The sequence below is a fragment of the Aspergillus bombycis genome, assembly GCF_001792695.1.
Source record: "Aspergillus bombycis strain NRRL26010 chromosome Unknown contig00078, whole genome shotgun sequence".
In the NCBI taxonomy this organism is placed as follows: domain Eukaryota; kingdom Fungi; phylum Ascomycota; class Eurotiomycetes; order Eurotiales; family Aspergillaceae; genus Aspergillus; species Aspergillus bombycis.
The window spans coordinates 80,060-103,612 of NW_019170080.1; the positions used below are offsets into that span (position 1 = coordinate 80,060).

At 47.0% G+C, this 23,553-nt stretch overlaps 7 protein-coding genes across 7 annotated transcripts; 4 read left to right on the forward strand and 3 right to left on the reverse strand.

The window, feature by feature from the left end:
- Nucleotides 1-125: 125 nt before the first annotated feature.
- ABOM_009297 (putative alpha-L-rhamnosidase B) lies at nucleotides 126-2,187 on the reverse strand (the record flags this gene model as incomplete). The annotated part of the gene is made up of 3 exons (XM_022536425.1): nucleotides 126-915; nucleotides 993-1,237; nucleotides 1,291-2,187. 3 exons carry the CDS (start codon nucleotides 2,185-2,187, stop codon nucleotides 126-128), a joined length of 1,932 nt encoding a protein of 643 aa, XP_022386757.1.
- A 1,107-nt stretch (nucleotides 2,188-3,294) lies between these two features.
- ABOM_009298 (putative extracellular exo-polygalacturonase) lies at nucleotides 3,295-4,753 on the forward strand (the record flags this gene model as incomplete). The annotated part of the gene is made up of 4 exons (XM_022536426.1): nucleotides 3,295-3,567; nucleotides 3,630-3,974; nucleotides 4,034-4,255; nucleotides 4,313-4,753. The coding sequence occupies 4 exons, from the start codon at nucleotides 3,295-3,297 to the stop codon at nucleotides 4,751-4,753; spliced, it is 1,281 nt and encodes a 426-aa protein (XP_022386738.1).
- Nucleotides 4,754-5,378: 625 nt separating this feature from the next.
- ABOM_009299 (putative dimethylaniline monooxygenase) lies at nucleotides 5,379-6,806 on the forward strand (the record flags this gene model as incomplete). The annotated part of the gene is made up of 1 exon (XM_022536427.1): nucleotides 5,379-6,806. One exon carries the CDS (start codon nucleotides 5,379-5,381, stop codon nucleotides 6,804-6,806), a length of 1,428 nt encoding a protein of 475 aa, XP_022386729.1.
- Nucleotides 6,807-7,348: 542 nt separating this feature from the next.
- ABOM_009300 (DUF4202 domain-containing protein) lies at nucleotides 7,349-7,936 on the forward strand (the record flags this gene model as incomplete). Its single annotated transcript, XM_022536428.1, has 1 exon — nucleotides 7,349-7,936. The coding sequence occupies one exon, from the start codon at nucleotides 7,349-7,351 to the stop codon at nucleotides 7,934-7,936; it is 588 nt and encodes a 195-aa protein (XP_022386748.1).
- A 200-nt stretch (nucleotides 7,937-8,136) lies between these two features.
- ABOM_009301 (VIT1/CCC1 transporter family protein) lies at nucleotides 8,137-9,158 on the reverse strand (the record flags this gene model as incomplete). The annotated part of the gene is made up of 3 exons (XM_022536429.1): nucleotides 8,137-8,641; nucleotides 8,711-9,035; nucleotides 9,092-9,158. 3 exons carry the CDS (start codon nucleotides 9,156-9,158, stop codon nucleotides 8,137-8,139), a joined length of 897 nt encoding a protein of 298 aa, XP_022386747.1.
- A 1,107-nt stretch (nucleotides 9,159-10,265) lies between these two features.
- On the reverse strand, nucleotides 10,266-10,856 carry ABOM_009302 (uncharacterized protein; the record flags this gene model as incomplete). The annotated part of the gene is made up of 2 exons (XM_022536430.1): nucleotides 10,266-10,689; nucleotides 10,741-10,856. 2 exons carry the CDS (start codon nucleotides 10,854-10,856, stop codon nucleotides 10,266-10,268), a joined length of 540 nt encoding a protein of 179 aa, XP_022386746.1.
- Nucleotides 10,857-14,339: 3,483 nt separating this feature from the next.
- On the forward strand, nucleotides 14,340-15,980 carry ABOM_009303 (FAD-binding oxidoreductase; the record flags this gene model as incomplete). Its single annotated transcript, XM_022536431.1, has 3 exons — nucleotides 14,340-14,426; nucleotides 14,489-15,426; nucleotides 15,596-15,980. Coding segments are annotated over 3 exons (1,410 nt in total), but the record flags the coding sequence as incomplete, so codon positions are not given.
- Between the last annotated feature and the right edge of the window lie 7,573 nt (nucleotides 15,981-23,553).

A 23,553-nucleotide genomic window follows, 5' to 3' on the forward strand; every position in this document is an offset into this window, starting at 1 on the left:
TAAAAGACAACCAGTTTATGAGATCAATACACTACGACACTACAACTCTATGCCTCCCTCCACCGCTCACGGTAATCGTAGCCGTATTATCGACATAGTACACGCCCTTGAAGATATCGTTCCCGTCAATCGTGATCGACGGCTTCTCCGAGCTCCTCACATATGGCAACGTTAGGTTCCCCTTCGTCCCAGGCGGAACGGAAAACTGCAGCGTGTACCCATCCGGCTTTATCCCAAGACGCCTGGAATTTCCCCAGCGAAGTCGTGAACCCGCCCTCGACGGTCTTGAGATCGCCAAACTGCGGCGCAATTTTCCACGTCAGGCCGCGCGGCGACGTGACGGAGAGACCCAGGAGGTAGGTTGTCAACGCATTCGTTGGACCAGCGGACCACCCATGTGCATGTGAGACATACGATGGATCGTTACCGTACCCGCGGCCGGATCTGTATCCAAAGGAGCCGTCGACTAGATATCCCTCGATCACTGTGCTCTCGGTACCGTTGGGATTGTTGAGGTACCAGCCCCAGCTTCGTCGGATGAGCTCCAGCGCTCGGGCGGACTGGCCAATCTCAAAATGGCCCTGTATTTCGAAGGATGAGATGAATGGAGAGATGTTATTCGGTAACTCGGGTGTCTCTGCGCCGATCGGGGTCCAGTTTTGCAGTAGATTCTTGGAGATCCTGCTGGCTCTTTCTGGGTCAACGACTCCGTAGAGAAGGGCTAGACTGTTTGCGTCCTGTGGGTGTAGCGCTGTAATTGTGGCGTTGTCTTTGAATGCACCGTACTCGTCGTCCCAGCAATACTCGTTGATGGACTGTGCCAGGCCTGTTGCTTGGGCGTTCCATTTGTTTGTGAGGGTGCTGGAGCCTGCCCAGGAGGCTAGCTGTGCACCTGTTGTCAGGGTATGGTAGAGTCTGGTATTTGTTAGATAAGAGGGATATTGTGGAGGATGGGCGGTACTCGCATCATCTGTGCTTCACTGTTGTTGTACCCCTGCTGCCATCTGGCCCAGTCGCGCGTGCCGGTGACATTCAGCAGACCGGTTGAGTTATCTACTTTGTTGTAGATATAGTCCATAGCTTTTTGGTACTTGTTCCAGTTCTTCGAGAGAAAGGAGGTATCGTTGGTGTACAGCAGATAGTTGTACGTTCCTATCATGGACCACATGTGGTAGGTGTCCGAGTCTTTTTGACTCAGCGGTGGTCCTGATTCGTCAAAAGCGCCCGTTGATTTATCCTGTGTCATTGTTAGATGTGAAATATAGGTATTGGCAGAAGGGGTATACATACCTGAGTATCATACATTGTCTGCAGGGCGTTCTTTACGCTTTCCAAATCGCCAGTGCTAACGAACGCCGCTGGAACTGCTACGCCCATGTCGCCCGGCCATACGGCACGATCTCGCTTCGCACCATCCACAAGAATCGTATCTCCAGGTCCCATGGTCGCATTATTGGCCCATCCTTTCGTGAGCATCGGCACCTGACGACCCGTGTCCGCAGGGGCAGCATTGGTCTGCAGCGTATAGGCCCCACTGTACCAGATGCGATTCAGGAGATCATCATTGGAATGGAAGTAACCTTGGTACGCCCGCAGATTAGACCAGGTAGGCTGGAAACCAATCTCCAAGCTCACGGCATCAACATCGACCGAAACTTGATCCTCTGTGACCAAGAATACCGACAAATACCGAAACCCTCCACGAAGAGACTCGTCCGGCATCACATACGACGTGGACCCATCTTTCGTGAAATTAGCATACAAAGCACCATCAGGACCCTTAAAGGCACCATTGGAGGAATCCGACCATTCTCCGATCCAATTTTTCGCTTCGGAGAAAGCCAAGCCCAGGGCGCCGCGGCCGCCTTTAGAGGTGTAATTCAGCGTGACGATGCCGCCCACCTCGATCCCGAAGTCGAACACCACTGCCGATCCATTTCCGCGCAACGTGTACGGTTTAGACTTTTGATAATCGACCGTGGCGTTCGGTCTGGCCAGCGATAAGATCGTCCGCTTAGGGCTGACGGTTCTGGACGATGGCGCGTAAATGTTTTCCTCCCACGGCCCTGGAAAGGCGCTATCTTTCGGTCCGGCGCATGTGACATCTCGCCAGCATTTTTGCGCCAGGGCAAATTGAAAGAGCGCCAGCAGACACAGGAGAAGAGGGAACCGGTACCCCAGAGCCATTTTTGCCATTTGATGGGAAATGCCCAAGGGGACTCAGTAGGTTTTTTACCCGATAGAAAGGCGGATGGGAGAGAGGGTACACCGCAAGAAACCATTCATTGTTGTTGTTTTTTTTTTTATGTTCGTCCGGCGGATGCGTGGAATTAAGTAGTTTACTTGTCCGGCTGACTTTTTATATTAGAGGCTTGCCCAATCGGTCTTGGAATGTTTCGCAGGGGGAGGGGAAGAGGGGTTGGTTTTGGGTCTTTTCCCCTTGGGTTACACTATATAAATGCCGGATTGCCCAATATCGGTAAAGTGTTGGCTTCTAACGGTTCGTCCAGCGATCATTTAGCGTCTCTGCTGGAGACCTTTTCGGCTCTCCCCGTTTGGCTCCACTTCCTCATATTCTCTTCCATCTTTCACCAGGATTTATTAATCTCAAGACTAATATTAATGCTAATATTAATATTTAATCTGAATCATTAATGGATCCTCCATAGTCCACTGGTCAGACAAATGGAGTCCCCCGGGCAAGTCGGCTTTTCTTCCCTCTTTTCTGCTTTTCCTTTTCTTCGCTTAATCTCTCCCTAGTTCTCGGAGAATTCCTGTTATTTTCTAGCGAGGCAAGGAGTCAATACGTATGACATCAGCCAAGTGCTGAAAGATTTAGCGAAGGATTCGATTCTCAGGCACCGTTGATCGGTTCCTACATCGATCGCTATAATTCCATCCCGGAGGGGAAGGGGTGCAGTATTTGAGCAGTGGCGTTTCCATGGTGCATCAAGAAGCATTATTGGCGGAGAATATATTCAAGCTTCTGTCAGGAGAGCTTCCTATCGGGGCAGCGATTGACACCTTCGTTGACGCGCAATCGTCCCCGTTCCTCTCGAAGCCGATCCTCTCCGCATTTTTGCGATTTAGGTGGACGGACATGCTTCGTCGCTGGGGCGCAGATCAAAGAATTTCGGTACATCTGCCACCGAAAGTTTAGCGAAAGTTCTGATTGATACCATCGAAATGTGGAGATAAATAGAATGTAGACTGGATGCGTATACCAGTATTGTAGTCGGTAGAACTGTGGAGCTCTGTGTCATCACTTTTCTGCGCAATAAAATATCCCCCACAATGCGTTGGCTTAGCACTCCTCTTGTCGCGGCTTCCCTGTCGCTAGTGCTATCTGCTATTGGCCATGCGTCCCAGATTGACCGCAAGGGCAATATCTGCACGGTCAAAGCGAACGGGAATCAGACGGACGATGTGCCGAGACTCCTGGAGGCGTTTCGGAAATGCGGTAACGGGGGCACCATTGTCTTCCCCGAAGACCAGTCGTATTGGATCGCTTCGCGCTTAAACCCCATCCTGAGCGACGTGACAATCGAATGGCGGGGGAAATGGACGGTGCGACTTCCATGCTTTTGGACCTTTCATACCATGTGCGACTAACTGACTTCTCCCCACAGTTCTCTGATGATCTAAATTACTGGCGCAATAACTCTTACCCAGTTGCGTTTCAGAACCATGCGGCGGGCTTCGTGATCACCGGCCACAACATCACCATCAATGGATACGGCACCGGAGGCATCGACGGCAACGGCAATGCCTGGTATACCGCTGAAGCGGGCAACACTCAGCCCGGACGACCGATGCCCTTCGTCTTCTGGAATGTCTCGGATGTGCATGTTGGCAATTTCTACGTCAAGGACCCGCAGCTGTGGGCCCTCAATATCATGAACGGGACCAATATGCAGTTTAACAACATCTACTGCAATGCGACAGCAGTAGATGCGCCCTACGGGGAGAACTGGGTCCAGAACACAGACGGATTTGGCAAGTAGAGCTATGCTTCCCATGTCAATGTGCATAGGCTAACACGTGTCGTCCGACAGATACAATGGACGCGAGAAACATCCGTCTCACCAACTTCGTATATCAAGGTGGAGACGACTGCGTCGCGATCAAGCCCAGGTCCTACGATATTGATATTCACAACGTCACCTGTCGTGGCGGCAATGGCATCGCCATCGGCAGCGTGGGTCAATATAAAGAAGACTCGAGCGTAGCGAGTGTGCGGATCGACAAGGTCAAGGTACGTATTTCCCGGCTCACCTGTATATCCTGTCACAATTGTCACTGACTAAAACAGCTCATCCGATACAATGAAGACATGCATGCCAGCGCCTACATTAAGACATGGATTGGCGTACCCACCCCGCAGGACTCCTACGAGAGTGCCGGGCTCCCCCGCGGCGGCGGCTGGGGCAATGTCAGTAATATCATCTTCTCGAACTTTGAGGTTCAGGGTGCCAACACAGGTCCTATGATTTATCAAAACGAGGGTAATAATGGCTCGTTTGCTGGTACGAGTCTCATGACTGTTTCGGATATTACTTTTGCCAATTTTACGGGCTATGTCGCCAACGAGGATGAGGTGACTTCGACTATCTCGTGTTCTAAGGACCATCCTTGTTATGATATCAACTTTGATAATGTGGTTTTGTATCCCGGGATGAATGCATCTGAGCCTGGAATAGGCTCTTGCAAGTGGACTACTGAAGACGGGGTCCGGGGACTGGAGGGATGTTGAACCTATGAGTTTTGAATCCGTGAATATTTAGGTGACTGAACATATGATCAGAGATATGTATATAAACTATCAATAGTTACTCAGTATGACGAAGACCCATGATAAGATACGTGAAGGCTGGTGCGAAGACTGCCAGTTCAGAATTAGATCGCTCTTCCACTTCCTAGCGACGTCGGTATCAAGGAAAATAAAATACAGCTTTGTTGGGAGGATACACAACAAAGATATTGAAAAAATTCCGGTGACACAAAAAAATAAGCGATTGAGTTAACAGTAATTGACCAGTCCTGTTCGCCAATTGCATGCTGGCTGCCGATATCCCCTCCGCAGATGCAAAGCTCATACTAAGCACAGATCACGTCAGGCTAACCCACCGACACCCCAATCACCTCCAAGACTGATATCTCAACAATCAAGCGACAACCGTTCGGTTAGTTTAGTTACTATGTCGAAACTGTGGGGTATCTTTGCGCAACGGATGCTGAGAAATAATGCAGTGGTGTCACTCAACTATAAGTAGGGAGATAGAGCGGTGTATGGTTCAAGATGTCTAGAAGCTATCTTTCTTTTTTCTAACAAACATCAATTGGGCTCCTTTATCAATTCTCAACTGAATTATCGTACCATGGGTCCCCGATACCGCAGCGTAGCAGTCATTGGCACCGGTCCGTCGGGCGTTTCTGCCGTCAAAGCCTTGAACGATGAGAAGATCTTCGACACCATTCGCGTCTTTGAACGACGGGATCGAGTCGGAGGCCTCTGGCACTATGACCCAATCCCCGACCCCTTTCCGGCCTCTACTTCACCAGGTGTGAAGCAGAGTAGAATTCCATCAAACTTCCCAACCTTCACACCTCCGGTACCTGAGGACACAACAGCGCGAACAGCCATCTACGACACCCTTGACAGCAATGTCGGCGCCGGAGCCATGGCATTCACACATTCCTCGTTTCCCGAGGTCAATTCCGCCCTATCAGTCAGGCAATATGGGAAGGCAAATCCCTCCCGTCCGTTCCGGGTTGTGGCTTCATATCTGGAAGACCTATTCAAGGAGTATCTCCATCTCGTCTCTTTCAATACAACGGTAGAGAGAGTGGAAAAGAAAGAAGACAAATGGACCGTTACGCTGCGGAAACCAGGTCAGCTTCGCAACAATCAGCCAGCAGATTACTGGTGGCAAGAGCACTTCGATGCCGTGGTAATCGCATCGGGACATTACAACGTTCCCTGGATCCCGGACATAGCAGGTCTGAACCAAGCCTCCAGTGCCCATCCGACGAAGTTCGAACACTCGAAGGCATTCCGCTCGGCGAATGATTACGTCGATAAGAAAGTCATCGTAGTCGGAGGGAGCATATCCTCTGCCGATCTCGTAGCAGATCTACACCCCATCGTCAAGGGACCATTGTATCTCTCCCTGAGAGGCAAAAACGAAGCCTTGCAAGCTGCCTGGGAGCTTCCAAATGTCGAGGGGAAACCGACGATTGAGCGCGTCCAGACAACAGAAACAGGAGTTAATGTGATTTTCGCCGATGGGAGTGTCGTCGAGAACGTGGACAAAGTCATCTTCGCAACAGGGTTCAAGCTCGCATACCCATTCCTCAGCCCCAATCCCACCACGCCCAACAACCGCGTGGCCGGGTTCTACCAGCATATATTCAAGATCGGGGATCCATCGTTGGTGCTCGTAGGCCAGGTGCGAGCGGCAATTAGTTTCCGGGTCTACGAGTATCAGGCCGTCGCTGTGGCGCGGTATTTCGCTGGTCGAAACGCAAGGGCTTTGCCTAGCCCGCAGGAGCAGGATTTGTGGGAAGTCGAAAGGTTGAAATATAAGGGTCCAAGCTCACTCTTCCATGAGATTAAGCCTGATTTCAAGGAGTATTTTGATTTTCTCCGTGACTTAGCAGGTCCTCCTGCGCCGGGAACAAGTGCTTATGACTTGCCGCCGTGGGACGATAAATGGGCTGAGCTGGGATTCGGGGTTTTGGGCCTGAAAGATCAATACTGGAAATCTCTGAAAGCTGCTGCAGGACAAGTGAGGGCCAAGCTGTAGGGATATGTACATATAGCTATATGAGATGAATCTGCGTGTGATAGAAGCTTTGCTAGATTGGAAGGAGATAATCTGATGGGTAGTCATTCTTGTAATGGAACTAGATCTCTGCCATAAATTGCATCAGTCTTTTATCCCAAACCCCGGATATATGTTTATATGGCCGTACTACGATAACAACAGCAAATGAAAGCTCCTCTCGCTAACCTGAGCCTAACAAAAACAGTGACTGGCAGGTACATACATCTAGGTATACGCAGTAAATCGCAAACCCACCAATCAAAAACATACCAAATCCAGAAGTAAAAAGCAACCAATCAAAAATGCCACGCGGGGCGAACCAAAGAAAAGCTCAGTTCGATCCGAAAAGTAAAAAACCAACGGAAACCGCAAAACGAACCAATCTCCGACGTCGCATTTCTTATCACCCCAATTCATACATTTATCACCATCCCACTTTACTGCGACGTTCCCTTACCTACTCAACCACAACTAACTGCTACTACTACTACTACCTGACACCCTCGAGTCCACCCACCACGATGGACAAATACTCCAAAGCCCTGGAGCTCATTGACGCCGCCCATGCGCAAGACCCCAAAACCATCACCCCTCCGGGCTCCCCCACACCAATCCCCTACGAGCTCCACTATGCCAACAAAATGACCAAATACCTTTCCCTCCGCTGCCCCTCTGCGCCCGAGACCCTTCGTCTCGCGATTCGTGCCCAGCACCTCAAGCGCTGGGAGATCCCGCGGTCTTCGTATCCTATGACTAAAATCGGGTACCATTCCTGGCGGAGCGGTCTGCAGAAGCGGCAGGCGGAGATCGCGGAGGGGTTCTGTTTGGAGGCGGGTTATTCGGCGGAGGAGGCTGGGAGGGTGGCGGCGTTGGTGAGGAAGGAGGGGTTGAAGAGTGATTCGGAAACACAGGTGTTGGAAGATGTGGCTTGTTTGGTATTCTTGGATGACCAGTTTGAGGAGTTCGAGAAGGGGTATGAAGAGGAGAAGGTATTGAGCATTTTGAGGAAGACCTGGGCTAAGATGTCGGAGGAGGGGCGCAATTTGGCTCTGAAGATTGACATGTCTGAGAGGGCGAGGGGCTTAGTTGTCAAGGCTTTGGAGGGCTAAACTAATACTTTCGCTGGTTATTGTATATAATGCTGTTCAATGAGATATTCTTCAAGTGGAGATATTATATTGTGATGCTAGTTGGATATTAGTTGTCTATTAGAATCGAGTACCATCGCTAATTTTCCCATCCCGAACGCCCGTCGCTGTCTATCGTGTACATAAAATCAAGGAATGCCCGAAATACCTCCAGATACTATTCAGGCACCACCCCCGAACATCCTTAACAGAGCAATCGCAGCTCCTGCCGCGACACCACCAACAAAACACATTTGCACTCCGCCTTTAATGCCCGCGGCAATGTTCTCTCTCCCCTTCCACCCCCTTACCACACACGTCTTGATATACCCAAAGGCCAACAACGTAACTGCCATCACCCCAATACTCCAGTAAAGGGCGACAATAACCTGATGGAATATGAAATACGGTATAAGCGGAATGAATCCACCAACAAAGTAGCCCAGCGCCAGCGTAACAGCCGAGATCCAAGCCTGGTTACAATCCGGCTCGGACTCCTTGTGATAGAATGTGATGAGGAAGTCCAGAAGCCGGTCATGAGAAGCGTGCAGTGAGGTATTGATCTGAGCAATCGCCTCTTCGGGGAGTGCATATGCAGAAAAAATGTCGTGGACAATGCATGATGTTTCGGCGGGAGAGGTTTCGATGAGTTCTTTTGTTTCGCGGACTGTTGTTTCATATGATTCTCTATTTGTCAACTTCCATTAGCATATTGTGATTCTATCGTATTTTGGTATACTGTAAGTAAGGGCTTACGCTTCGCTCTTCGCCCCGACATAGCCGCCCAGGCCCATGGATATAGCACCGGCTGCTAGTTCGGCGAGACCGCCTAGGACGACGACTTTGGTGTTTCCGAACGCTGAGAGGCCGGCACTTAGTGCGAAGGGCACAGTGAGTCCATCTGAGAGACCCAAGATGGCGTCCGACACGATGCGAGGGTTGATCCGTGAGCGCGAACTGCTGGTGCTTCCTGATTCGGATGTGGGGGATGAAGGACGGAAGGTGCTATAAGATCGTTGCGATTCGATGTCATCCTGGTCGCTGTGGAGGGTGGAGTCGTCTGGTGCGAGTAAGGGCTTTCCTGGGCTCAAGTCAGCCTTTATTCCCATCCGTAGGTGATTGTAGATGTAGACATACCAAGTTTACCGGCGGAACGTTTATCTTCGCCGGGAAATAATTTTTGTTTCAGGAATAATAGCGCCATGGTGATGGGTTTTTGGAGGAAGAGAACACAAAGAGGATAGCGAAGTAGGAAAACTGTTTTTTTCCCTATATAGTGTCGATCCGCCTCCGACGAAAGAGGAAGGAAGTAAGCAAAAATGCCGGCAGTGGCACTGACGTCAGAACGACAGATAAATGGCCCAATCTAGACTTCCGCCGTGTATAGTACTAGGTGAGCTTCCAATTATTCAGCACGCAATGAGCCTTTACGAAGGTAAATGGAATGAACAGCAATGGATAATCGATGAGGGAGATTCTTCCTGAGGTCTAGCTCTGTATTATTTATAGGAACTCCATCACCTCCAGGAAAAATTCTTACATTCTTATATTCCAAAACACACGGCCCAGGTCTCCTTGCCTCCCGGCCAATCACATCTCTGTTAATAGTCAGCCCTCGAAGATCCTTTCTCCAATTCAAACTGGACAGTGCGACAGCGGCCCAGGCTTTGTGAATAGAGTCACGGTGATTGGCGCGATGTCTGACCTGATTACAATTAGGGAGACTGTGAGTGGTGGATGTTTCGAAGAAGGTTCTCTGGCTGCATACATCAGACTGGACGAGTATGATGTCGGTTTGCCGTCGGACTCGGAATTACTTTCGAATATACCGACTAAAGAAAATTGAAGTTTAGGCAAACTTATATGTACGCCTTTTCATTGGCTTTCCCGGTAGCTGTTGGTTTGCTCGGACTTAACCAAGCTCGGTCATGTCGGAGATATGCGTAGATATACCGGGATTTGAAGCACTTCGCACCAGCAAACACTGGTAGGCACAGTTATATGTCAGCAAATCTCTCATTGGACGCAGCCTTGTCATTCTTGGACTCTTGGTTGTCAACTTGGAAGCTTAGCTAGCTCGGTCACGTTCCGTGAAAGCCCTAAAAGAATGGGGTTTTGCTTTCTACAGACTACACAAAGTGGGTCACGAATAACAATGCTATCATTAGAGAATCAAAGCTTAAGTCGAACCGACATAAGAATGCATTAAATTATGGCAATGAATGGGATATATCTAATAGGATTTGTATAATGGGAAAAAAATTGTCCTTCCTTCGGGTGCGACCAATGAGAACAAGCACAATCGAGAATCTCACAGCGCAATAGCAAGGCCAAGGATACCAGCAGCACCGGCCAAGCCAACTGCAACAGCACCAGTAGGGGCAGCACCAGCCTCCGAAGTAGAAGATTTGGAGTCAGATCCAGAACTACCGGTCGCCTTAGGTCCGCTAGTTGCGGTGGAATCGCCGGTCTTCTGTGCACCAGTGGCCTGTGCATCGGTTTGGTAGGCAGTCGAGATGTAGGTCTTGACATCACCGGGGAGGCTCTTGTACCAGTCGGGATAGTTACCGGCACTGATCTCACTAGCAAAGGACGATCGAGAAGCGGCGTTCCCCATATCTTGGAGGAGAGAAGCAGGGACGGCAGTCATGAGCACCGACATGATGGAAGGGGGGGGCGTATTGATCGAGGGCATGTTGGTTGGCATGCCTTCGGGCATATCTGTCTGGGTAGCACTGTTGCGGGTCAGCAGTCATTCTAACTATGCGGTTGGTATCAGCACTTACAGGCTCTCGAGCTTGTCAATGTAGGATTGAGCACTGTCCGTGTCCCCTGGCTGGGCTTCGGGGGCAGCCAGGGCTGTGGCAGCCAACATAAGGAAGGGAAGCGTCTTGAACTGCATTGTTATATAGTATAAATAACGTCAGGAAGTAAAGAGGGTATTATATATGAACTTCTTGCTTCAAGCAAAAGATAACGTATGTCCAGTTAAACTTAATGAGCGAAAGGAGTGAATGAGCGCTTGAGGACCCTGTCTTACATGGCGACTCCGATGATTTATATAGCCCCGAGACATAAGTTGTGGAAGCACACAAATGTACGATCAGACTTCTCAATATCCAGGCGGCTTTTCCAGAAGTGGTATCAGTCTCGCGCTATACGTCTCCCGTGGGCAGTGATCAACGCGCTCCAAGCAACTCCTGCTCGTGTTTAAACTCGAGATTGTCATCTCTAACACCTATCTTGAGCCGAGACCTAGAATAGACGTCTTCTCGAGGTCCAGGGACCAACCGTAATCCACACTGGAGATGCTTTCCCGCGGATCAACGTAGATCCACAGCCAAAAGGGGCTGGTGCAGTGGGATGAGGCTCATCATCTCGTATTGCGGAAATGAAGGATCTTGGGTTCCAACCGACTGCAGTTGTACTAGTCGATGTATAAACTCTCGTCGAACTAGCCTGTTAGGACAAGATCGAGCCAGGCAGATCTGCATCAGGAACAGGAATAGCACAGCGTGGGTCTTGCGGCGCACAGCACCGCAAATATTGAGAACGCGTTAACGGTCAGGCATCTTGCATCTTGGGCCCCTTTTCGATATAGATCTACGGAGCATACCTTCTCTTGTGGAAATCGTGGAGGCAAAGAGAAGGTTGGGAATCTATCCCACTCAAGACCCCTGATCTTGCTAGTAGTTGTTCGAATAAGCCCCGAGCCAATAGTCCCCGCGCATTCAGACGGAAATACGAGGGACCACTCGGACCACACTTTACATTTGCTGGTTCACTTCTCTTTAGAAATTCAACTGTGGGCTTGCTTTTTCGATCATTTTCTTACGTCTTCTTCATCTTTGGTCAAATCCTGGACTTTCTCAAGTCCCAGCTAGTTTTATTTTATTGTTTTTATTTTATTTTTTAGTTTCATCTCTTCTTTCTTTCTTGGAACGTGATTAGCAGCCACTCTCTTTAGGCTATATATTTTGCTCCCAGAGTACACAGAGCCCGTGCACACCAGCCCCAAAGATACTCAATTGATAGTCAAAACGCATACATACCACAAAGTAAGAACTCCATGCATCGGGCATTGTCCATTGTATTCTAGACTACTCCAAGGCTCCAAGTACTTAATACACAGATAGACAATACCAACCTCGTCGCCATCATGCAGGGGTTATTCAGAGGCGGTAAAAGCGGGGGTTTTCGCATTTGGTGTTCCCAATTATGTAAGCCAACGCTTCCCGCCTGACTAAACTATCAACCAATCAGATAGCTCAGATTCAAAAATTGAAGGGTATATAAATCATTCTAAAGATAACCAAGTGCCTTCGGGCATTTGGTCAATTTGAAACGATACAGAGAAGATTAGCATGGCCCCTGCACTAAGGATGACACGCTCAATCAAAGAGAAGCTACCAGTTTTTTTTGAACCTTTATCCTTTCGATATAGAGGTAGGAGTGTCTGGAGGTCCAGAATGGCATTCTGATACTGGAGCGGGTTCGAAACGGAGAGCGAGAGACTTTTTTTGATGAGCACGTTCAATCACGTGATAAGTAGAGGTGTTATCACATCCGCTAAACCAGATTAGGCACGCCATGACCTGGTTTTATACTCTAACGGTGCGAATAGCGCTGAGGATGAAGATTGTTCCACTGGTGTCGGCGTTCGACACTGTACTAACTAACTAGTATAGCTGTCGGGATCGACTACCTACGCAGAAAGCGGTAACACTCTATAGTATTGACAAATGCTCCAGTTCGTGAACTGCTCCTTCGGATAGACGCCTTCCTAGACCTTCTTTGGGGCATAAACCTCAACTGTTCTCAAAACAGCCCAAATAGTAAAAATTACCCAGGATTGTGTCTTTGCTCGTGCAGCACTCAGATTCAACTTGCCAGACCGTTGACTTTCAGACTCATTCTGAATCCCTTTACACCTACCTCTACGTCAAGTGAACAAAGGAAAGGAAAGAAGGAAGGAAGAAGAAGAAAAATCTGGTATAACTGTCCAAGGAGCAGCTGGAGCAATCAATCAGTCAACCTTTCGATTAGGTCTTTGCATTAATCAGGGTGCTACTTATATTGAAGTTGTAGGAAGCCTAGATAAGTATATTGGCGATTATGCTAAATATACAACTTAGCATCTAAATGTATTGCTAACAGAATACGTACAAAATACATGAACCTCCCACATAGTACAAGTCATTTGTGGCTGGAATATATAGCCACTCACGGCTGTGATTAACAGGGCTATATGGGAATGGCGACAATCAATACAAGGCTGGCAAAACCCAGGCTGAGATTTAAAAAGTGAGCTTTCAAATATAGATTCGAAAAAGATTTCCGACAGAAGAAAGATGGTAACGCAACGGCGCTGCCGGTATATTCTCAGTGAATATTGATGGCGGACAACACTATGTCTATTACAAGCGACCGACTTGATATATATCACAAGATTGAGCTACGCTCTGACAGTAGTCGGAACAGATATGTATTCGTCACTTTTACGGCAGTACAGGGTCTATTATGACAACTACATAATCTGCGTGTTATACACGACTGTCTTGTCGACAATATAGACCCAATAAAAATTGTTCTTGATACTGCTAAATCGGTCATAGAGCAATACCAAGATGACCCCGCCGGATGTGACGAGTTATTTAAGACGGTAGATAAGGCTTTTAGCAATGTTATATGTTTTTGATGACAACGGTGGGGACACCGACAAATGCGATGGGTAATCTGTAGCAGACAACTGCCTTTTCTGGAAGGAAGAGGTGGAAGCGAGGCTTGTTTAAAAAAGACAGTTTAGTGTAAAGAATGGAAATGCCTCTCTTTCTTATAAGAAAATGCCTTTTCTCGTTTAAAGCAAATAGAAATATAATTATTGCATCTGTAACTGACATGGATGCATAGCAAACTCTCAGAAAGTTACCTAGTATTCAACACTTTACCCAATCAGGATAATACAGACGCCAAGACAATCTATGCCTTTGAATTGACGTGGACTGCGGCTTCTTTACCTTAAGGAGCGGGAGGCGTTAAGACCAATAATACTTAATAATGTCAAAGTTCAGACAGCGAGTGCTTCTCAGCCTCGTATCTTGGCATTTGTATTTTCCTGTCTGGGACAAGCCGCGAATGGGGCTAAGTTTGATCTATATTCATCGAATTATGAATGAGAAGTATTGACTTGGCATGACTATTTTCCTGATAGATCCAAGGCATAGGTTTGATAGACCCACGAAAAACTTATAAAATGCTGCTCTTCGGCGCTTGTGGTTGATATTAACAACTCGGCCTATTTCTCTAATCTGATAAAAGTCACCAAATCGATCTATCTCTGGTTTCAGTGCGGTGCAATATGCTGCTTGATTTTAATGGTGTAGGCCTAATGGCTACTACACTCCTGACATTGAGTAGCTCTGCAGCTGCTAGTCAAATTTCCACGAGTTTAAACTCCACAGGATTTCCTCCTGTATGCCAAACCCTATCCCATCTCTCTTAGAGTGCTTTATGGAAGTTACTGATGTGATGTAGTGCGACGCCCTGATTGAATCTGGCTTTAGCAATCGACTTCTTTTCGCCACGGACCCGGAATATGAGCCTCGCATTGAGAGCTATTGGGCCTGGAACACACGACGACACCCCTATTGCATTGTTCAGCCCCATAATGCAAAGGAAGTATCTACTGCAATGACCGCACTGTTAGAGAGTGACGCTGGAGCTGGTGATGGGACCGGTGCCGGCGCCTGGTATATTGCAGTCCGTGCAGGTGGCCATAATCTTGGATACTCAAACAACATCGATACCGGAGTGACCATTGACTTGCAATACCTGAATCAAACCACTTATGACCGCAAAACAAACATTGCCAGCGTTAGCCCTGGCAGCCACTGGGAAGATGTTTATGCAGAACTACACAAGCACGGCGTTGTCGTGACTGGTGGTCGCGATGGTGATGTCGGGGTCGGTGGTTTTCTGCTGGGTGGTGGCTCCACTTATTACATGGCGCAAACGGGCTTTGGCTGTGACTCTATCACGAACTTTGAGGTTGTTCTGACCAATGGTACCATTGTTAACGCGAATAAGGACGAGCACTCTGATCTGTGGAAAGCTTTGAAGGGTGGTGGTAGCAATTTTGGTATTGTCACTCGGTACGACATGGAGGCCCTAGAGGACAAGAACATTGCGCATGGCCAACGAACAATGCTGGGAAACCACTCTACGGAGCTAGTGGATGCGGTGGTTGACTTTACTAACAACCAGAAGAGATTTGACAAGGATGCCCTAGTTGCAATTTTGGTGCACAAGGGGGGAGAGGATATCCTGGCGACGATTGAAGTCAACACTGACGGCGTTACTAACAGTACTGCGTTCAATAAACTGAGACAGATTCCACAGACATCGCCATTCACTCAAGACGTTGCGCCTCTCTCTGTGGCGGCCGCGAACACAACTCTCCCTGGAAACGCCTGGTAAGACAATTGATCGACACCATGCATAGTAAATGTTAATAGAACCCAGGGCTCTGCAAACCACCTTGACGTTTAAGAATGATAAACGAATCTTGAACCATGCTGCGGAAGTACATAAGCAGTTTGCTCAAAAGTTGAGTCGAGTCATTGGAGAACAGAGCTTTTACAGCATCGTCTTTTTCCAGCCGCTACCTTCATTCTTCGCCGAAATCAGCGAGGAGAAGGGGGGCAACATGTTTGCAGACACCTTGAAAGATCACAATGCCATTCTCTGGACTGCAGGTGTGTTCGTGTACACCAATCAATCCGATTTCGCTGTCGCTCAATTTCGGATGAATGAAATGGTTGCGGAGCTTAAGAGCTTTTCATCCTCAGTTGGTGGAGAGAATCCACTGATTTATCTGAACTATGCCGATTTTTCGCAGAATCCCCTCGGGAGCTACCCCAAGGAGAATGTGGACTACATGCGAAAGGTCGCGGCTAAATATGATCCAACGGGAGCATTTCAGACACGATTCCCTGGCGGCTTCAAAATCTCCAGAGTAGAAGCCTAAACCCGGAGGACTGTTTGCTCTTCATGATGCTTTAACCATTTTGATAGAGCCTTGAAATGACTGAGAGATGACATTCCCTTTCTTTCACTTTCGATCACCTGCTCCTCTATTGTATGTATCAAACGAAATTGGTTTCGCCAAATCTTATCACTGTTGCTGTTTTTGGTGTTGTTGATGTTGCTATGGCTCTTATAAGAGGAAGGGATGACCAAGGACAATCTCTGATCCTTGACTTTGCCATTGTCCCCTAAGCCTACACATACTCATTCCTGAGTATTTCTCAGGTACTCCTGATATACTGTAATCCTAACATAAGATCCGATAAGTGATACAGGATAAACATAGAAGAAAGCCCCCATTGATAAAACGAGTTGTCATAACCATCGTTTGAAAAGTGTTTTGTTATCAGCTGGCTTCAAGCTTTGCAAAGCCTGAAACTGGTCACAATATGAAGAGGTCTGTACAATTATGAATGATTATTGGAAGAATACAATAATCGATGACAGCCGCCTACGTGGACAAGTCAGACCACTCCGTTTCCCAACTTTTTCGCTTTTACTAGAAGGTAGTGAACAGACTAACTTTAAGCCTTCACATTCAATAACAGGGCACTATACGTTAAGGATACTCTACTGTGGTTCCTCCACCTCTGAGGGATAACTATAGCAGGGCCAGTACGAGGGTTCACAGGCTTAGTGTCAGATTTGATGGAAACGAACGTTTGCTAGGAATGATAGAACTGCCTGGCCTATAGCATCTCATCTACTGAAAATGTCTACGACTTTTTATCGCCACCACACACCACTATTAACCTCAAAGAGAAATAAGATCTAGCGTACCGAGGAACCATTCCTGTGATCGAGTGTGCCTAGGTATATAGACGTTTGTAGAGTTCAGGAATCAGCTGTGTTTTCCAACATCCTTGCCCAAGACCCCGATTTTGGACTACGCACACTACCTACAAGAAACACGTACTATGGCTACCATGGACGATTCTGCTAGGCCATTAAGAATACTTCCACTTGGTACACATGCCAAAGCCATACATCGCTAACCAATTACGAACAGTATTAGCAGATGGAGGAGGCATACGTGGTCTTTCAAGCCTCTACATACTCCAAAACCTGATGGATAAGATCAGTCGTCTCGAGGGAAGAGATAGCATTAAACCTTACGAGTACTTCGACCTGATAGTTGGCACATCAACAGGAGGGTGTGTTTATACCACTCTTGACCGCTTTACATGTTAAATGGTTGCAGGTTGATTGCTGTTATGCTGGGTATGCTTCACATGGATATCCCTGCGTGTATAAGCCAGTATACAGAAATGGCTCCAAAGATCTTTCCCCGAGATAAGTTCGCTTCAGGTCTCCGTTTCACAAGAAAACGCCACATGTTTGACCCGGAGCCATTTGCCAAAGTCGTCAAACAGCTGGTTAAATTGTATCTAAACAAATGGAACGACGTGATAATGAAATATGACAAAGAACACATGTCGAAAGTGTAAGTAAAGTCCTTGTCTCATCCTTGCACCGGTCTCAAAAACCGTCGATAGGGCTTTATGCGTCAACCGCCAAGACCCAAAAAAACTCCAACATTATCGTCTAAGGAGTTACTCCGGGGATGATGACAATATTAACTGTCAAATTTGGGAAGCCTGCCTCGCTACGAGTGCCGCTCCTTTTATTTTCCCACCAGTTAAGCTGGGTGTTCCACCCATGAGCTATATTCAAATCTAAGGTATATCCCCCGGCACTCAAGTTGCAGCAGGGAGTTGCCACGTTCTTTAAGGATAAACTAGGGCTCACCAACCCCTATACAGTTTCTGCGCTTGATGATGAAGCAAAGCTTTTACGGTTAAGCGGCCAGTATGATGCCGCTGTGTTGTCGCAAGAGGAGGTCCGTCAGATTATAGACCAGAATCCGCTCTTCGCAAATTTTCAGAGTGATGTCGCCCACGATTTGAGTTATATGCAGAAGGAAGCATCCGCAATGAATGATTTTAAGGTACAAAATGACAACACGGCCAAATCCAACCCGTTCCACGACAAAATCTGCCGCTCTCCACTTGAAGATATCAAACATCTAGCAAAGGACGGAGCTCTCAACTTTTGGAGCGCTCAAATTCTGCCTGTTGAACATATCTATGTAGAGACAGATCCTACAACCATTTCGCAGAAACAGAAACTCACCTCGTTGAGCCAACATTTTAAGGATAATCCGGCTGAGAATCTCCTCCGCGTTGGTGATGCCCAAGAGGAATACCATGTTGCAACTACCCGACTTGAAGAGCTAGCAAGCCATCCACTATTGGAGAAGCTAAGAGCAGACTTGACCAATGTGTCCAAGTGAAGTGTTTCATGGGCATTTCTCTATCTGTTTCTTGTCAGCTTAACGTTTTGAAGGGATGGAACTACTGATTGAACCTCGGTGGTGAGATAATTTTCGGTATTTATTGATGATATCAAGAGGGAAAATTTGTTGAGCGCAACATGATGAGATATGCTGTCTTCTCACCAGTACAATTTTGCAGTTCAACCTTGCAAATGGTTTCCGTTCATGTATGGTACTAGAATGTCAGTTGCTACAGTACGCACCCGCGGGTCTGCATTTTGCTCTTTTGTCCATTTTAATTTGAGACTGCAATCAATGCCGCGATGCTACTACGCAAGAAAATTTCCACTAACATCCTCAGCCCAGCTTCACTCATTTCCTTCACATCTAGCAACTCATTATCCAAGTGGGTAGAAAAACCGCAACCGTAGTCAGAATCCCAGAATCCAGCTACTAGCATTGCTGCATCTAGGTCTGCCCGGGGACCTTTGGCTAGCTCCGCCAAACTCTCCTTCCTAACTTCTTCCGTATCCTTCACAACGGTTTCCCATGCCTTCCCATGCCTTCCTATCTTTGTCCTTCGTATACTGGATCAGCCTGTTCTGAGTAACCAGTGCGTACACCTATATAAACCGGGTTCCACGAACTTATAAGTTTTGCAAGATATCTTCCGCATATATTTTGTTTATTTCCAGATTTAAACTCAGTTCAAGGATGATCTTAGAGTTTTGGTTTTTAATACATCACATTGAATACTTCAACTGATTGCTTTCAACTCCCTAGCTCTGCCACAGAGTGTTATATATTGAACCTGTGATGGCGACTATACAGCATAGTGGGCCTCATATCATGTTAGGCCTCTGTTGAGAAACATGAATAAAGGTATGAATATCTATGGGGGACTAGCAACGTATATAATAAAACGACTACACTAACCCTCCTGGTCCTATACATACAATGAGAAATACCGCTTCAGGAACAAGGCTAGCCTCCATACGACATACTTAACCCACTCCGGCATCAGCAACAAAAATTCTACATGGGCAATGCAGTTCTGGAAGGTATTCTAGCTGTGTTCCTGTAAGTTACAAGAGGACCTCGAGTAACTCTAAAAAAATGCTTTCGATCGTTTATCTGCTTAATACAGAGAGGTATGCGTGCAAAAAATAGCGGCACTAGTTTCCTTATTTATGACGTCACTCGATATTGCCACATTTCATGCGAAACCCCCACATAAACATTCAACAACTTGAATATCTTGACTATTCTCATCAAACCATCTACTATCCAGCATCTCTATCTCTCAGTTAAAACATCTCCAAAAATGCCTATCCCCACGTACAGCGACCAAGACACTTCGAACGCCCCCGTCACTGGCACCGCTGGCCAGGCGTCGCTTGAAACCCTTTCGTCCACAAACAACGGCGCCGGTCGTGTCCTCGGGACTGGATCTGGTGGTACAGTTACGCGCCCGGGCACTCCTCCGCATCGGAGGAAAGACCATTAAGCAAAGAGGAGGCGGACCGTCTATACGAAGAAAGGATGGAGGAGGAATATGCGAAGAGAGAGGGGGGCGCATAATCGAAATCTAGCCGCAGAGATATTATTCATCAGGGTATCTTTGGACATGTTGCAGGGCTATGATGCTATGATGCTATGATGCCTATAACTGTAAAATAATCTGGACATATGGATACTTGTGCAGCGCAGTACTATGTGTGGTTGATTGCTTGTCCTGGACCTATTCTTAACAACTTGCAATAGGCATAGCAATGAATTCAGCTATCTCTGTTTTTTTTTTCTTTTCTTTTTTTTAAGAGAATCCCAGAGCAAGCCTAGCAGAGTGTGCAATCACGTTGACCCCTCCTTCGTAACAGGAAGATCCATCAATAAGCAAAAAGCAAAAAGCACCACCCTAGGAATCCCGACCCTAGGGGTCGGCCGCAAAAAGTTAAAGGTCGCGCCCGGGTTCGAACCGGGGTTATCAGAATATCAATGCTGAGATCAACTGGAGGTTTAATTAGTCAACTGATAGAGGAGTCGTTGCATAGTAAGATAAACATACAATCTGAAGTGATAACCACTACACTACGCAACCCGTTGTGGTTGTTATTCGAGAAAGACTAGAACTTATAACCTTGTTTAATTGTGATATTGGCTACAATTCTGAGTTCTTCCTGGCTTGAGGACCGCAGTTAAACTGGTTAAAAGGAAAAGAACAAGAACAATGAATACTAAATACATGGCTTTAGATGTTGAGCGCTAGAATGTATAAAATACAAATTGATGCTGGATAGGATAGGAGATTAACACTAGATATATATATTTTTATATAAATGCATGCCTATGTGACTGATTGTGTAGCTCTTGTGAGTAGTACAGTAGCGATATCGAGTATCAAACCATACTACATACAAGATGATTTCAGAGCCAGCAGATAATGGTTCAATAGACTTATCAACAACCTGTCTCATAGTCAGTCTCACTCTTGTTCACTATTGAAAGCAAGGTTTTATCCCTCAATCAATTAACAATACAAAATACTGATTCGGCAATGCCATGCTAGGCCCTATAGTGTAGTGGTTATCACTTCAGATTGTAGGTCTACCTTACTATTCAACTCCTCCAGTACTTAATACTAATTGCTTTCTAGTTGATCTCAGTGTTGATATTCTGATAACCCCGGTTCGAACCCGGGTAGGACCTTCTTGTTCTTTTTTTTTTTCTCTCTTTATTTGCACATCGTGTTCTCTCTTCCTCCACATTACCTCGCTGTGGATAATATTGTAAATCCGGTCTGAGAACTGTGATATCGGTACTGGTTTCTCCGAATATTTGCAGCCGATGTGGACGTAGCAGGTTGAACGGGGAGGCCACAGAAACCCTTATATATGAAGGAAACTCTATACCCGTCGTCAAGATGATGAAGGTTCTTTCCCCTCAGCCTTTGCCGGGTACCTGAAACCCTTTCCTACCCGCCATGGCCGACTCCAGCGTGCAGATGCCCTTATACGGTATACCTAAGTCCATCCAAGTCGTAACTCGTCGACGATAGTTCGCGCCCCAGTAATTCCGAAGCCCTCGATAGCAGGTATTGAGAGAGAAAATGAAGATAGTGTTCGTCCTCATGGCGAGCGTGAATTGAAAGAACATGAGTGTTATGATAAGCTGGGATACTGCTGGCTGCGATGGGAATGCTGGTTATACCTCCTGGCTGCGGCGTGTGTCTAAGTCTTTATAAATTTCAATTTATCGGTCTTTTTTTAATAACGTCAAGCCTCTCTCGCTAAGGTCTGGGCTCTCCCTAAGTTGCCAGTCATTTTACGGACTATACTAATGATAATCAACCTCGACAGCATATTTCGCCTCAACAACACCATTAAATCTTGTAGCGGGAACTGTAGCTCCTGGTAATTTAGAGGCGCTCAGAGGCAAGTCAAACATCAATTTAGAAGTGCGTAACTTCTCAGGGCCATTTGGAGCATCCCAGCTGGTCTCGGGAGACTGAAGTATTTCAAGCTCCTCGGCTTAAGAGTAGCAGGGTCGACATGAAGGATATTCCTTCCGTCATGTAAGCGCTTTTGACCACGGGGAGGCATTTCAGGGTAGGCATATTCTGTTGCATAAATAGCTTCACAAAAAGGTAACGGTGACTAGACACGAGGGCTTCGTAATGGCGCTAGGTAGAGAAAGAGAATTCTTAAAAGTACAGAAGACAGGAGGAAGTGGCAAGGCAAAGGTAGGTTTCGAGAGTTAAGGGAGATTATCAAGTGTCTATAGATTGAGGACAAGTATGGGGACAATAGAGTTAAACTTAGATCAGAAAGTTGCTTGGTTGCACCTGGTCAGGCGGGCCAAAACAGCTTAATAAGCAGGGTTGATGATGCAACTACTACCCAGTACGGCTCGCTCGAGTCTACCAGTACTCGATCGGGCTTTTTCTCTAAAACTTCAAAAAGCGCCCTACATAGCGGGTGTTTGTTTGTAGAGAGCGGATAGAGAGCTAATACGAGGTTGCCAATGGTCACCAAGATTCAACAGAGTGAACTATCTAATTAAAGGACTTCACACCATATACAGGGAGAATAGATAAGCCTCTTCTTCAACCTCGAGCATATAGCTCAAGAACTGATGAAAAGGATATCTCTCGTAGAGAGAAGAGTGCCAAAGAATACGCCTGTCAATGACCCGAAGGCCGTTGAACGGATTGTTCCGCCGCGCTGTGCAATGCAGGGACCAATCCGTGGTGGACCGCCTTCTTGATCGCAGCCACCCAAACAAGGTAAGTATGAAAAAAAGAAAGAAGAAAAGTTTTAAAAGATGGTCGGGCATGGGAGGCTTTTATGTGATGGGTGGGGTCACTTGAAAGCGCGCTAGTGTAAGCGAGGCTACTGCTATATGATGTTATTGGTTACAGATGCAAGGGGTCGTTACCCGTCTCACCGCCGACTTCAGTGGTCGATTACAGCTCAACATAATTCCCGGCTCAGCGTCGTTTTCAATATAGGATCACTTTAAGCATGACGGCCCAAATGGAACACACTTGTTTCTTGTGCTTCCTATTATGGTATCTGATGGCGAAGGGATGGCCGTTAATGGAAAGCCCCACCAAGCCGCCTATGTACAATCTATCTCAAAACAGATACTACTGGGTCTCGATTCCCTTCACACACTAGGCATGAGACCTACTAGTAGTAGCCTCCTGACTTTTGTCATAGACCTACAACCAGCAAATATTACAGTTTCAACTGTTGGGGCTGTGCACAGTGAGACACTATTAGGGCTACCAGAATTCAGCCTGTAAGATGGCTGGAAGGAACAACAGTAGATGGTAGTGCGCTGAATTATTTGATAGCTACACAGAGACGTCGGGGTCAATTAGACGATGCACATTTCTCTGATCTCTTGGTTAAGATTGGTAATCTGGGTAGAGATAGGATGCACGCGTTATATTAATTTCGAACCTCATGCAAAAACTCACATCAATCACTTATACAGGATCAGGGATGTAACCACAGACCTGTAATACCTATAGCTTTACGTGCACCTGAGCTAATACATCGGAATTCTTGGAATGCTGGAATTGATATCTAGGCTTTGAGCTGTTTGGTATGCATCCCTGGACCTGTAAACCCATGACTTCCTTCTGATCCGCACAACATATTTGGATTGGCGACAAACAAACTGTTGTTTCCATTGGGAACATTTGGCCACTCAGCAGAGCAGATTGATAAAGAGC